The sequence below is a fragment of the Taurulus bubalis genome (assembly GCF_910589615.1).
Source record: "Taurulus bubalis genome assembly, chromosome: 9".
Lineage (NCBI taxonomy): Eukaryota > Metazoa > Chordata > Actinopteri > Perciformes > Cottidae > Taurulus > Taurulus bubalis.
In genome coordinates this window covers 597963-613748 of record NC_136597.1, presented here as the reverse complement: position 1 = coordinate 613748, position 15786 = coordinate 597963, and the positions used below count along the sequence as shown (strand labels likewise).

The 15786-nt window shown below is 44.7% G+C and overlaps 3 protein-coding genes across 3 annotated transcripts in view; all 3 read left to right on the top strand.

Moving 5' to 3' along the window:
• Window positions 1-3517, top strand: part of LOC306741973 (polypeptide N-acetylgalactosaminyltransferase 18-like) — a gene marked incomplete at both ends in the record, with an annotated part of 74253 nt that extends 70736 nt beyond the window's left edge. Inside the window, 2 exons of the mRNA XM_079224313.1 lie at window positions 1215-1382; window positions 3371-3517. Coding sequence (XP_079080439.1) covers window positions 1215-1382; window positions 3371-3517 — 315 coding nt within the window. The remainder of the gene's footprint in view (window positions 1-1214; window positions 1383-3370) is intronic.
• An 8360-nt stretch (window positions 3518-11877) lies between these two features.
• pyurf (PIGY upstream open reading frame) lies at window positions 11878-13367 on the top strand (the record flags this gene model as incomplete). Its single annotated transcript, XM_079224027.1, has 3 exons — window positions 11878-11964; window positions 12076-12275; window positions 13223-13367. The coding sequence occupies 3 exons, from the start codon at window positions 11878-11880 to the stop codon at window positions 13365-13367; spliced, it is 432 nt and encodes a 143-aa protein (XP_079080153.1).
• A 218-nt stretch (window positions 13368-13585) lies between these two features.
• On the top strand, window positions 13586-14477 carry LOC306740965 (phosphatidylinositol N-acetylglucosaminyltransferase subunit Y-like; the record flags this gene model as incomplete). The annotated part of the gene is made up of 1 exon (XM_079223213.1): window positions 13586-14477. The coding sequence occupies one exon, from the start codon at window positions 13586-13588 to the stop codon at window positions 13796-13798; it is 213 nt and encodes a 70-aa protein (XP_079079339.1). The 3' UTR covers window positions 13799-14477.
• Between the last annotated feature and the right edge of the window lie 1309 nt (window positions 14478-15786).

The following is a 15786-nucleotide window of genomic DNA, read 5'->3' as shown; positions in this document are numbered from 1 at the left end:
CCTCTCTCAGTGTTCCATCAGGACCTCTCTCAGTGTTCCATGTGTTCCATCAGGACCTCTCTCAGTGTTCCATCAGGACCTCTCTCAGTATTCCATGTGTTCCATCAGGACCTCTCTCAGTGTTCCATCAGGACCTCTCTCAGTGTTCCATGTGTTCCATCAGGACCTCTCTCAGTCTACTCTCAGTGTTCCATCAGGACTGATGCTGTACTTTTCATTTCTCCTTGTTGAGACATTGTTCAGGCTTTGAAACTGGGCCAAAATTTCATTAATTACAATGTCCTTGTATTTTAGTTTTTAATTTTTTCAGGCATGTAAATTTCCTCAGCTAATATAAATAGCGCGAAACTACTTTCCATGCCGACCTTTCTTCTTCGTCCTCCATCATGTACCACTGAGTATGTTCTCCTTCCCTTCATGTCTCTCTTTAATTACATCAGTACAGGTGGATTGTTCATTTCTTCTTACATCAAAGTGAGAACGTTGTTTAGAGACCTGGCAAAGTTTAGGTAAAAAAACAAAACACATTCAAAGAATAGCCTACTTCCATTACTCCCTGCTAATGACTGAACTCTCTCTCTCTCTCTCTCTCTCTCTCTCTCTCTCTCTCTCTCTCTCTATATATATATATATATATATATATATATATATATATATATATATATATATATATATATAGGCTACAGCTTTGGATTTGCAAAGATGCATTATTTTAAGATGTGTAGGTACCATCTCATTTTTGTGTTTATACAGCAGGTCGTCTCTGAACCGTCTGCAAACGCTCTAAACGCTGCTGCAAGGCCTTACTTCCCATCCATCTTGTTTTGTATTCCAATCAAGTTCAGATACACCACAATGTTTTAGCTGTCACCTGTGGGCCCTGCGTGGTTAACACCTGAGTATATCTCTGAGCTGTTGCATCCTTATGAGGTCACTTGGGTCTTCTGTCCAGGGATGACTGCATTCTACCAGCATGTCATACCCTCCTCTCCTCCTCTAGTCCAGTTCGCCTCCTTACTGTCAACTACCCATTAAAGGGGGAAAAGAATGCAACTAAATCATAAAAAAGCATTTTACTAACTACAACACACCTTCATTAAACACATTCTACAATGCACCTTAAGGAGTACAGAGGAGACTGACTACTTCCCCATCTTGGTATACATAAGAGAAAGGAAGGCTCTCCTCCCTCTCAGTCCCTGGTTGTTTCCCAGCAGAAGGTCTACTACAGCAGCTCTCAGCAGCTGCAGCTGGGCGTGCTGAGTCCAACCATCGACGACGACGACAACAAGTGTCTGGTGGACGTGAACAGCAGACCCCGGCTGCTGGAGTGCAGCTACGCAGCTACGAAGCACATGAAGCTCTCCTGGACCTTAACTCAGGTAAAGCACACGGCATGTACATGTTAATGCGTAATAATTATTGGATGCCTGGTGTAACCTCCGGAAGAACTCAGTCAAACAACTTCTCTCGTGAATTTATTTTCCTTGATCACCAGTAAAGTAACAAGTGCTTCCATCTTGATAGCAGGGAGTCGTCCAGTCAACACGCAGGTTGACCGTCCAGAAACACCCCGAACAGCCGGGAGGTCGGCTCTTCAATACGCGGTTCTCCGTCATGAACATCTCACATTTAATTGGATCTAACTTGTCTGAGAGGAGGAGAATCATGTTCTCATCTTTCCTCACAAGGCTGGAACGTGCAACGACCAGTCTGCTTCTCTAATGTCAACATACTGATGACAGGTGTGAGTGTTGTGGTGCAGAGCGTGGAACCTTGAGGAACCTTGAGGAGCCTTGAGGAACCTTGAGGAGCCTTGAGGAACCTTGAGGAGCCTTGAGGAACCTTGAGGAACCTTGAGGAGCCTTGAGGAACGTTTCTCACAGAAACTTCTCACAGACAGTATCTGTTAAACTGACCTTGCACAACCTGAACTCTAATAGACATAAGAATAATGAAATGCAGAATATCTACAGAATATAACGATTTACATTATCATACAAGCCGTGTGCATGTACGTACACACGGCATTTACATACACACGGCATGTACAAGTAGCACATGGCACACTACAGCCGTGTGCTTGTTGGACCCGTTTCACCTCCTCTAGATGTGCTGAGCCTTACAGTTCTTGGTATTCTGGATGTAAACAGAACGTCTTGCTGTTTGTCTGCTGGACCAAAGATCCATTTCTTTAATAATTTAGAGAGATTCATTTCTCTTTCTGTCCACTTAGTTTCTTACTCTTCAACCTCTTGGTTTTGTTAGAGCATGAATCATTGTTATTTCAGACGTTAGGACCTCTTCTTCTCTCTCTCTCTCTCTCTCTCCCTCTCTCTCTCTCTCTCTCTCTCTCCCTCTCTCTCTCTCTCTCTCTCTGTCCATCTTCCAACGCTCCAGTTTGCTCATTATCTGCAGCTACTGGGAAGTTGCCTTTGATTAGCATCGGATAGAATCTTAAATCTCACCAAGTGATGTCAGAAATGGAAGAGAAGAAATCCATTAGGCACATCCCATTGGGGTTTTAAAAAGATAACTACATTTTCTTCATAACTAATTTGTTTGAGTCAAATAAGGTCTGAGATTGAACTGCTAACTTTTCTAGCAGATGAGTTGAAATGTTAATGTATGAAAGATTCATACGTTCCCCATAGATTCACGAGGAAGACACTGAACCCCTAGTTGCTCCCCGGAGCTTCTCAGCAGCACACTGAGTTAAACGAAGAGAGCTAAATGTATGTAATATGACGACGTAATAAAGTTTAAAAAAAAAGTTTTCTCAGGTCGCTACCGGTGAAAAGGGATGACACGCTAAAGTTGAGACTTGCATGCAAACATCAGTTTGAACACGTCGGGCCGAGTCGACTGAGACTCAGGAAGAATGACTCCAATTTGACCAATTTTGGCCTAAAAAATTGGTCAAATTTAGGCCGGCATCACTGCCTCATTTGGCCATTATCAAAAATGAGCGTTGAGCATTACTGTCATATCGCATAGCGATATCATACAAGTATGGCCCAATGATGCGGTTCAGTTCCGGCTCATTGGACTCCAATCATGACATCGTGAAACTAGACCAAGTCTGGTCCAAGTCTATGACTCGATTACCAGCAGCAGGACTGGCTTTTTAATTAATCAGAAGAGCTGTGAAAGGGAAATTACAAACCCCAAACTGTATTAGGAATTAATTTTCATTTTTGCATCACAGTTATTAATATTAGCACAATAAATCAGAACTGCAGAATGTTCTGTGGCCATAAAAGTGCAATAATGCATTGTTGTGATATCTATAACTAATGGATCTGGCTGAGGGACCACAAGCCATATTCTTCCCCTTCCTTACCCATTCTTCTTCTCTCTTTCCCTTCAGGGCGGCTCCATCCAGAACATGGAGTCTCTACGTTGTCTGGAGCTGGTGGAGAGCCGACAGGCAGAGTTCGGCTTCCAGCTGGTCGTTCAGGACTGCAGCGATCAGAAATGGACCATCACTAACATACTGACTGTCCTGCCACAGTGAACAGTGATGGACTCATTTAGGAAATTAACTTATTTTTAAAGAGTCTGAATAGGAAAAGCTGTGCTTCAATCAGACATGGACAATCAGTAACCTAATAATGTTTTATTCCAATGGCCTGAGAATAAAACCCTCACAAATGGAACCTGGGTTTTAAAGCTTCCCACTCTGCTTTCATAATGAGAAACGCAGCCGCTTGTTCCGGGACCGGCCCATGAAGTCATGTCAAGTCAAGTCATGAAGGCATGCTGCTCAGCATGGGAGGAAAGGGCCCTAAAACAGGTGATCTTAAAAGACTCAATCCACACTGATGTTGTAGTTTATTTAAACATATTATGTTCAAATGTTGAGTTCACCCAATATTGACCCAAGAATAGCAGCTTTAACAGAGTCTCACGGTCATATTTAACTTCCTACAAAGTCCTCCTTTTGACTTTTTAAGACCTAAGACATTCGACATTCTACTGACTCTCGTTATGTTATTGATGACGCTTCATCCTTGAGTTAAAGCCATGAAGGCCATCGTGGAGGAGCAGCCTGAACCTGACCTGATCCCTACAACACACGCAGAGAGCTATGTGAGTTTAAGCTCTGTGGACATATGAACCATGAACTGGACATATTGGATCATTCTGGATTATTACTGGGGTCTTATTTTTGTAATTTTGGCCATCATCACCATCATTAATAACACTAACCAAGCTAACTGGTGAAAAATGAGTGGAACACAGCGGTATTGCTTAATATTAGTCTGCTGATGATCTGAGCGGTTTTAATCAAACAGCCAGATGTCAGATGCCTTTGGATGAGAAACTAGCCGCCAGGAGCACTGGGTCCCCATTGGCATAATGGGTCATGACCCCATTGGCATAATGGGTCATGAACCATTGGCATAATGGTCATGAACCATTGGCATAATGGTCATGAACTATTGGCATAATGGGTCATGAACCATTGGCATAATGGTCATGAACCATTGGCATAATGGTTCATGAACCATTGGCATAATGGGTCATGAACTATTGGCATAATGGGTCATGACCCCATTGGCATAATGGTTCATGAACCATTGGCATAATGGTCATGAACTATTGGCATAATGGGTCATGAACCATTGACATAATGGTCATGAACCATTGGCATAATGGTTCATGAACCATTGGCATAATGGGTCATGAACCATTGGCATAATGGGTCATGAACCATTGGCATAATGGCCATGAACTATTGGCATAATGGTCATGAACCATTGGCATAATGGCCCTTCATGTGTACATGGAGCCAGAACAAAGTATCGATCACAGTTTACAAACCAACTCTCTGGTTCAAATGACCTTGACCTTCTGTACTTTTTGTGCAGGTACACATTTTTCTGAGGACACGCCCTCTGAGGACACGCCCTCTGAGGACACGCCCTCTGAGGACACGTCTTCTGAGGACACGCCCTCTGAGGACACGCCCTCTGAGGACACGTCTTCTGAGGACACGCCCTCTGAGGACACGTCTTCTGAGGACGTGTTCTCTGAGCCCCGCTGGTCGTTGCATGGCGTCTCTAATCCACAGCTAGTGGGCAGCATGCAGAATGCAGACAAACACAAGAGGACCCTCCCCGTTCTCCTCATTCAGTCCATGAATTCATTCTCAGCTTAATTCAGTGCATGATGGCACAGGAACATATATTTGGGAAATAAATCATTATCACACAAAGAATAATTTCTTGCAGGATAATATTTTTTTACCACAAAAGGAGGGTTTCTGGCAACCAATGACTGACTCCAGATGAAACATGTATGTAGGTCGGACTGCGGGAGCGTATGATTTTAGCATAATGTGTTTTTGTTTTAATTAGATTAAATTGTTTCGCAATCAATTTCCAAATTATGCAAAGCCTTCAAACATCTCTTTCAATAATTCAACACAAAATCAGGATGAACTTATTTCTTATTAATCTCATGTATTCAAAACTTTTCTTTGTCCCCCGCAGCCCTCTGAGGTATAGGCGTGCTAACGTGTTTGTCTTCTACTGGCTACTGTGTAGCATCTGATACCAAACTGTTGGTCTGCTGCTGCTTTGTGGCTCAGGTTTGTACATCTTGAAATTTTTAAAGTATCTCCATTTTTTGAAAGCTGTTGATATATGAAGTCATGAAAATGTCCAAGCTATTTTATTAGTATATTTAAACTGTATATTTATAAGTACCAACAGTAAAAAACATGTAATGAAAAAACTTGTTGTGCGTGTCCTCTTTTCACCTCCACAACGAACGTTAACTCCCTGCACGCGATACTGTGTTGTTAGCATGCTAGCTGTGTTGTTAGCATGCTAGAACACGGCGCGGACTAGCTAAGAAGTTGGAGTTTTTGGCGTAAACACACTGTTGTTCCTCCTGAGCCAGACGTGTGTCCACAGTGATGACGTGTGAAGCGGGATGTGTCCCAAGTCGACTTGATTTATTTTGCAGATCAAATCATAACCTCTTGGTCGTTTCCCTAAAATCACCAACATCACCAATCACCAACAATGAGCAGAGTAAATGACAAGCACATTGTTTGCATATAAATATGAATGTTCTTTATCACTTTGTGTTGCGTCTATTTTCCTTCTCTGTTGAGAAGATCAGTGAGACTTCAGTTGAATACCGCCTTAAATCATTTCAATGAGTTGCACAGGCATCAAAACACTTCACTCTTTGTCTCTATGAAAAAAGACATTTGCATTTACTTGTCATACAAGCTGAAACCTGCAGCTATATGTTTGGTTGAGCTACATCGGAGGTACACTTAGCAGCTCCAATGAGCCGTGACACATACACACACACACACACACACACACACACACACACACACACATACACACACACGTACACTTAAAGGTAACTGAGTCCTTAAAGCCAGCGACGCCTCCAGGGCCTTCGGGAGCGCTAACGATGTAGCATCAACCTTTGCACACGCCTCGTTAGTGCTGAGCCTAATGGAGAGAGCACTTTGTTAACCCTGTTGCCAGGTGACCACGGGAGCCTAATGAAGAGCAACGCTTGATTGGATCGGTTCCTGTCCATCAATCGGGTGAACGAGCAAGAAGCTTTGTGTGTGTGTTGGGAGTGGAATGTGTTGACGGGAAGAGGCGCGAGGCACGAATACAACAAGTCATGTGAAACGGACTCAAAGACATCAACGCTAAAGCAACGGCTCCTACGGGCTCGTCCTCGTATGAAACACTGATACAGCCCTGTGTGTGCTGGCTCCGTCAGCGGTGTTAGCACTAGCGCCCCCTAGAGGCCTGGAGCCGGTTAAGAGTCGTGAGTCAGAGGCGGTAAGCGGTAATAAAGGTGTTGAGTCACTGCAGCCGTAACCGTGTGCTCAGAGATGAGGAGGAGGGAGGAAGAGGGTTCTGGTCCGTGGGAGACAGGGAGACGGGAGGAGACAGTCCTCAGGGATCTGAGTATCAGATTAGGCAGAAAGTGCTACATCAGCAATATTTCAGCAAGGAAATAAAAGCTCTCCTTGCGGGGAAAAAACTATCTCCCATTTGTAATTGGATTAAACCTGATGAGGCTGCCAACGTATACACCATTAGATTCTCATTGTGCGGATATGTTCCTGTGGGCCAACACAAGAATGCATTATGTTCACATTGCATTATAACTCTGTATATAGAGCAAAGGTAGCATTGAAGTATTAGTCATTGTTGGTAAGACGTGGACTTATACGACGTGAATTCCTACAAACAAGATGAGGTGGAAGTGAAGGCTTGTACTTTGTTAATAATGTGGACACTGGGGAGGAGTAATTATGCATTACCATCACCTCAGTAACTGGGCCAATGGTAATTAGACTAATGAGAACACATTCCATGATGAAGGATTCACCCATTCATCATGAAACACACACAATCCTGTCCGTCACATGACAGCTGCCTGGAGAAGGAGCAGGATGAGAAGCATCACATCAGCAGCAGTGGAGTCTGTCACTGGGTTCATCCCAAGTCTCTAAACTGCATCCCTGTTTCCTTCACTTGCGTCCTTTCCTTGCGTCTTAGTCCCTCCCACCAGGGATGCATAGAGAGACGCAAGGAAACCAAGCGAGGAGAGAGGACGCGAGGAAATATGTTTTGATAGACATGAGACGTCCTTTCCTCTGAAGCGTCACTGAAGCGACGTCGGTTTCTGATGACTGACCGACTGACAGCGGATCACATCTGATCACATCTGATCACATCTGATCACATCTGATCAGCTGTCAGTCGCTTTAACAGCTGATGAGTTTTGTCCGGAGAGTTTTTAGCGAACATTCCAATAAAAATGCACTTAAAATATTGATTACAATTATCATATGTTTTCAGTTGATTTAATGGTGTTAAACTACTACTAATTTTAATAAAGACAAAGTTATCATGATGTCAGAGTGGAGATGTTTTCTCTGTCGTCTATTACCGTTTAATAAACTGCATGGAGTATTTATACACAGTGTGAGTATTTATATACTGTGATGTGTCCTGCTTATACGCGCAGGATCCATTTGTACCGGCGGAATGCGTCTTATTTATTTATTTATTATTTACGTCGGCATGAAATTCTGATTGTGACATCATTATAAAATAACCCACAATATAAATATAGTTTCCCTTCATTACGTGTAAAAAGTGTTTCCTCTCTCCAGCTCTCTGATCTTATTGACATACATAATACAAGTTATTGAGGGAAACAACAGATACAATCTTAGAAGACAGTAGTTTGTGGTCCTTTTGTGGTTCAGACCTACAATGAACACATTTAACCAGATGGTGAAAAAGAAAACAGATATAATATAGAACTTGAGTTTAATCTGTGATCGTCTCTGGTATGAAACTCCAGAGATCAGTCCATCAGCTGCAGCGTCCAATCACATAACAGATGAACAGTGAGGGGGCGTGTCCAGCGTTAAAACACTTCCTGGAAGCTCTCGGGGGGGGGGGGGGCTCCTCGATCATGACTCCTCCTCCTCCTCTTCCTCCTCCTCCTCAGTCCTCGGTCCTCGCTCCTCAGAGCAGAATAAGAGCTTTGGGACGGACGTCAAGATGGCGGCACAGAACCACTTCCGATTCAATTGAGGAGCGAGGAAACGACAATTTAGAGACTTGGGATGTACCCATAGTGCACCTGAAGACGTCGTGGCAGACAGAGCGCAGGGTCCCCAGGCTCAGGTGGGGGAGGAGATCTAGGGAATGGACCAATCGGCACATGGCATTGGACACACCTGCAGCCCGTCAGGTGATTAGAGGGAGCAGATATTCTCAGAGCTGGGACGCAGAAAAGAGGAAAGAGGCAGACTGGAGAGGAGGATCCCTGAAGCTCTGGACAGGTGGATCCCTGAAGCTCTGGACAGGTGGATCCCTGAAGCTCTTGACAGGTGGATCCCTGAAGCTCTGGACAGGAGGATCCCTGAAGCTCTTGACAGGTGGATCCCTGAAGCTCTGGACAGGAGGATCCCTGAAGCTCTGGACAGGAGGATCCCTGAAGCTCTGGACAGGAGGATCCCTGAAGCTCTGGAGAGGAGGATCCCTGAAGCTCTGGAGAGGAGCCCAACGGCCACGAGGTAAACCGGGTCCTCACCTCTCAGACCGAAGACCGGGAGGAACCTTCTGTTGAGTTTAACCCAAAGCTATTTATTAGAGGACACGTTTTGTTAAAGTGCTACTGTCTCTGAGTCCTGTGTTATTGCTGAATCTTGCCTCCAGTCCCCCGGGTTGCCTCAATGTCTCCTTTACTCACCGGAGACCTGGAACCGCCTGAAGAGGTCTTCAGCAGAACTCTGTCTGTGAACGCTCTGACGGGTGGGATGAGACGAGGAGGAGGAGGAGGAGGAGGAGGAGGGATCTGTCAGAAGAAAAGCACCTCGCTCTGCTGCTGCCTTCCAAGCACAGCTCTTCCTCCCACTCGTAGGGAGCTGTGAGGAAGAGGAGAAGCTGCTGTGAGGAAGAGGAGAAGCTGCTGTGAGGAAGAGGAGAAGCTGCTGGGAGGAAGCAGATCACTCACAGCATGTAACAGATACACTCCTGGCTGGGACCTTGTGCACGTCTCCTCACGGAGCTCACCAGGTCTGCAGCAGCAGCTGGTCAGTGTGTTGTTCTCTGACGAGGAGCCGCTAACTTTCCTCAAGTCCGAGCCGTCTGTTGGTGAGGCTTATTCATGTTTTAAAGATATGAGTCCGTATGGAACAAACCTCCCGCTGTCTTGTATTCAGAGATATTTAGTGACAGCATGTATAGACGTTCATCAGGTCATGTGGAGGAAGCTGTGATGGAATGCAGAGCTTTGGTTTTGACTTGCGGTTCATCATGATTCCCCTTCTTGCTGGTCTCTTTCAGTCGCCTACACTACATTGTAAGATGTACCCTGGAAAACATCCTCCATAACATCCACTGCAGTCATATTTTGGGACGCCATTTCTGCTGTTGGACGTAGCACGTAGCATGCAGCACGTAGCATGCAGCACGTAGCATGCAGCACGAGCGACAGGACTGAGGACGTTTAGAGCCAAGCTGAGAGCAGCACGCTGCCGTTCTTCCTCATAGCCGTTTGAGCCTGAGACGCAGACAGCAGGAACGCTGGTGCTTCAGAATACGTCTACAGGGAAAGTAGAACGTCTGAATTCCTCTTTTCAATAAGCAGTGGGGCTGGACTCTTCTGGGCGGTGACACTGTATGTGGACCTGCAATGAAACGTTCTATTACACACATCAGCTTGACGTTGAAGTGGTTCTCTTTGGCTGCCTGTATGAACCTCAGTGACTCTGTTCCTTCTAACATCTCAACTCACTGAGACACGCCGTGTTAAAAGAGTCAGTCACGTCCAGATGTTCCTCACACAGCAATGAGTCATATGATGCAGTGTGTGTGTGTGAGGGTAACGTGTGTGTGTGTGAGGGTAACTGGGACCTCATGCTGCTGCTGGTGAGATAGACCTGGTAGACCTGTTTGACCTCTACGTGACCTCTGTGTAGAGGTCCTGCTTCCAGAACAGAGCGCTGTGTGGCCGTCCCAACATGCAGGCATGTGATGACTGTTTCTGAACCAGAACCGCATGAAGAGGTAGAGTCCCTCTAAGGAGCGTCTGTGACCACAATACTCACTGTTACTCACCAGGTGCAGTTCATTCATGGAACAGAATGACACGACTATATAAATATAAGTAATTCATATTGTTTACATGTCGTTGTGATACTCTGGATCCATATTGAGATCAGATCACAGTGAGCTCTACTGAGCTGAAGAGTGCAACACTGCCACCATGTGGACAGATGAGGAAACATCTCACATGATGACTATAACTATTATGTCATATATTGTATATGACTATATTCATTGTGTAATATACAATATATGACTATATTCATTATGTCATATATCTGCCTCACAGTTTATTAGATCATGTTATTTACTAAACTAATCTCTCCGTGAGGGTCTGGTTCTGTCCCTTTCAGGTCGTAGAGGGTTGAGTCTCAGACATGTTGAGCCTTTATGAACCCTTTAGTAAGGCAGCAGTAGATGCTGACTTATGGAAAGGGAATTACCCACAATGCATAGCAATGTGACGTTAAACACACAGTTACCATGGAAGCATGGAGACGTAACAAAAAAGGTAAACGAAGAGACACGTGGGCGTTTAGCCAATAAAATACATTTACATATATATATGTATACACACGTATGTATGTATGTATGTATGTATGTATATACATATACATATATATATATATATATATATATATATATATATATCAAACATTTCGTTTTGTTATTGAAGCTGTTTTGACACAAACGAGTAAATAGATTATTTGAAACGTCTCATCTCATAAGGAAGACGTTCACATCAGTGAATATAAAGTAAATACACAACTGTACAACGTGTGTTTATGTATTCACGTGATATGTTGCTGTCATTCATGTTCACACCATCAAGTAGAGGTGACGTCATCAGCCCTGAGGGTTCAGGGTATAGTTTTATGCATTTTTATGAACCATATTACTATTTATTATGAACCATTTTTACGTTTGAATTCCTAAATGTGTTCATGTGTTGTCCTGTGGAGGGCAGCAACACAAGTCACGTCTAAAGGGCAAAAGAAAAACGCAGAAGAAGAAGTGTACCGCCTCAAAGTTATACTTCCGGTTAAAGGTTGTTGATTTCACGTTTTTCTTTCTTTTTTTGTATTCAATAATTTGCACAAGTACAGTTTCATAAATTGACAGTAGCAAACGGTAAAATACATTCAAGCACAGTTAATCCAACAAGTCATGGGCAGCCGCAGAGAGAGAAAAGACAAGAGAAAGACAAAGATAAGATAACATCTGTCATCGTACATCTCCACAAGGCTATGTAAACATGTCGCTCACACGGGGCCGGGCCGTGGGCCGGGGCCGGTGCCGGGCCGTGGGCCGGGACCGGGGCCGGGGATCGCTAAAGAAGTCCGTAAGGCGAACTGATGACGGCCCTGGTTCTCGCAGGAAGAGGACTCGTATGTCGGTGACACGGTGCCTGCGCTTCCTGTCCGAGCTCTTCCTACATCCGGGTCTCCTCTAGTCTGGCAGACCGGTCATGTATCGTAGTGTTGCGGGTCGCCTGGTGACGGAAGCGGGCCGTGTGCAGACTGCCGCTGTAAGGCGAGCCGCCGGGTCCGCGTCGGGCAGGAGCTTCTCGGATGCGAAGGCCGCGGAGCAGCGGCCCTTTGACGGCTCTCTGCTGGAGCTCCTGGTGTGTCCGCTGTCCAAGAAGCCGCTGAGGTGAGACTGAAGGGCGGCTAGCGTGACGGCGGATGTGCGGCCTCTTTAGTGCCCGAAACAGATGCGACACTTCAGTCTACGGCGACGTATTACGGTCATTTGCTTTTAAAACGATGAAATGTTTCTATCTACGGCGACGTATTAGGGTCATTTGTTTTTAAAACGATGAAATGTTTCTATCTACGGCGACGTATTAGGGTCATTTGCTTTTAAAACGATGAAATGTTTCTATCTACGGCGACGTATTAGGGTCATTTGTTTTTAAAACGAGTTTTTTTATATTGCCAACCTTGTTTTTAAAACGATGACATAATTTACATTTTTGTATTATTATTTCATCGTTTTAAAAACAAGGTTGAATTGAAATAAAAAGAAACTCGAGATTAAATTCATAAATGTAGAGATAAACTGGTATTCTGAGATAAACATCAACAAGTGTCATGACTTGTGGGGAGTGACGGATGTAACGTTCAGGTGCTGTGGGAAAGATGAGTTCAGCTTTCATGTTGTAAATATTGCATCGTGAAAATGATAATTGTGAGGACATCATAGGATAACTCTCTGGGTCTCAGGGTTCTTACCTCATGGAAAACCTGGAAAAGTCAGGGAGTTTTAAAATGGTTATTTCCAGACCTGGAAAAGTCCTTGAAGAAAGAAAAAAAAAAAATATCCCCAAAAGTTTAGTAAAAGTCATGTGTTATATTCATGTGTTCATGATGTTCATTTACAATGAGTTTGAAATAATGAATATGCTTTTAAAAGAAAGACTCAAAATAAAATCTCATTCATTTGTGTCATTTAAGGTTTACTGTATGCTTTGTATTCTCATTGTTAGTTTAAATACTACATTTACTCACTTTTTACTGTTTACACCCAGATTTCACTAAATGTTTGTCATGGACATTTGGTTTAAAGTCATGGATCACTGATCATTGCTCTCTCCACAGGTACGAGGCTGAGACCAACGAGCTGATCAACGAGGAGCTGGGCATCGCTTATCCCGTCATCGACGGCATCCCCAACATGATCCCTCAGGAAGCCCGGCTCCTGCAGAAAGACCCGGAGGCCTCCAGCTCCCCAACACCAGACTAGAACCTCCTCCCAACACCAGACTAGAACCTCTTCACGAGACTAGAACCTCTTCACACACCTGAACCTGAACCAAGCCCAGACTTGAAGACGATAACTGGACCCTGCGTGGCTTAAGTTGTATTCCAGTAAGAACCTGTACTGCGTCCCGTCCAACGGCTGACAGAACCATCCATCCCCTGGGCTGGTCAGAGTCCAGCCGTGATCAGAGCGCCTGCAGCATGTTCTCCCTCTCCGTGATGGTGGGCCTGGTCCCCATGGTGTCACTGCTGGGTCTGTTCTACTCGGCTGCCGTGGACAAGGACTTCCCTCAAGGCTGCACCAGCAGCAGCAGCCTGTGCTTCTACAGCCTGCTGCTGCCCGTCACCATCCCGGTCTACGTCTTCTTCCACCTGTGGAGCTGGATCGGGATCAAGCTCTTCAGACACAACTAGCTGTCCTCTACACAACTAGCCTGTTCTGTCCTCTACACAACTAGCCTGTTCTGTCCTCTACACAACTAGCCTGTTCTGTCCTCTACACAACTAGCCTCCCTCTGTCCTCGACACAACTAGCCTGTTCTGTCCTCTACACAACTAGCCTGTTCTGTCCTCTACACAACTAGCCTGTTCTGTCCTCTACACAACTAGCCTCCCTCTGTCCTCGACACAACTAGCCTGTTCTGTCCTCTACACAACTAGCCTGTTCTGTCCTCTACACAACTAGCCTCCCTCTGTCCTCGACACAACTAGCCTGTTCTGTCCTCTACACAACTAGCCTGTTCTGTCCTCTACACAACTAGCCTCCCTCTGGTACATATCAGAGTTATAGAAAGTAGAACGGTTTTCATCGGCGCATTTCAAGCAGAGCTACGATGGAGTTTAATAGACGAGTGTTGCTCCTCCGTGAAATGCTGTAATCCACATGTTGGTAGCGATCTCAAGGAAATAGACCCGTTGCAGGACATGAGGCAGAAGTTAAAAGGTAGAAGTTTAATATGTTAGTCTCAACAGCTAGAAGACAGGTCTGTACATGAAACGCATCCCAGTGGAAGCTGAACATTTGGTTGGCATGAGGCAGAATGGAGGTTATCTGTGGATGTGTTCTGCTATTGAGGTGAATAAAGAGAATAATACACAACGTGACGTGCTTCATTGAAACAACAATACACCGTAAAGACTGTACAGTAGTAACACTGGTTTGACACAATAAATACACTAATTGATAAAAGATGTGCTTTCACTAACAGACAGCTTCCTGGAAACATCAGAACGCTGTAACTAAACGGATATCTGAGGCAGTAACTCTGCACTGCTAATGCTAATGCTAACACAGAACAGTCTAACAGACAGTTCCAACATGAAGTCACATTAATATGAGGATGACTGGGTTCTTCTTAGTCTTCCTCATAACATCCTTCATGAAACGTTCTATGGTCTCACCCCTCAGGTTCTCTGTTAACGCCGCACAGGGTCTCACCCATGAGGGTCTCACCCCTCAGGGTCTCACCCCTCAGGACCAGGTTGTGTTGGACGTCGTGACCTGTTGACCTACTGGAGCAGAGCCTCTGCTCAGGAGGTTCCCTCAGTGGCTCTTCCTGAGCTTCCCCTCTGTGTGGACCAGCTTCATCAGCGGGGACTGTGGCCTCGGGGACTGGCCCTCTCCCTTGGTCCTGAAGAAGAAGGACTCGTTGAGCCTCATCTGCACCGCCCTCACCTGAAGGCACATGAAGCTGTTACTGAACAGGTCATGTGATCTATGACCCTCGATACGCGCGTTAGACACAACATTTACATGAGCCTCCACTCTGGGCTCAGCTCTGCTCCATGAGCCAACGGGTTGATCTGACAAGAGTTGTTTGAGTGTGTGAGACTGTGATGTCACTAGCAACGTCATTAAGACCAATTATATAAAACAATGTATTGTAAAGAACATCTGACTCTTTGTGAGGAGCAGCTGGCGTTTGTTCTCATGCAGGACTCCACCTTGACTCCTATCGACCCGTTTAAAACTCTCTGATGCTCTTTCCTGGTTCCAGAACTTTATTCAAACAAAGTGTGATTACAATAACGGTCCCAACTATGTTGAGAGCTCACAATGCAACAAGTCATAAAATCCAACTTCATGTCTCAGTCTGAGAAAAGATTGAAGACATTTTAGTCTGTTTCATGTCTGTTTCAGGTTTGTTTCATGTCTGTTTCAGGTTTGTTTCATGTCTGTTTCAGGTCTGTTTCATGTCTGTTTCAGGTTTGTTTCAGGTCTGTTTTAGGTTTGTTTCATGTCTGTTTCAGGTCTGTTTCATGTCTTTTTCAGGTTTGTTTCAGGTCTGTTTTAGGTTTGTTTCATGTCTGTTTCATGTTTGTTTCACATCTGTTTCATGTCTGTTTCAGGTTTGTTTCAGGTCTGTTTCAGGTTTGTTTCAGGTTTGTTTCAGGTCTGTTTC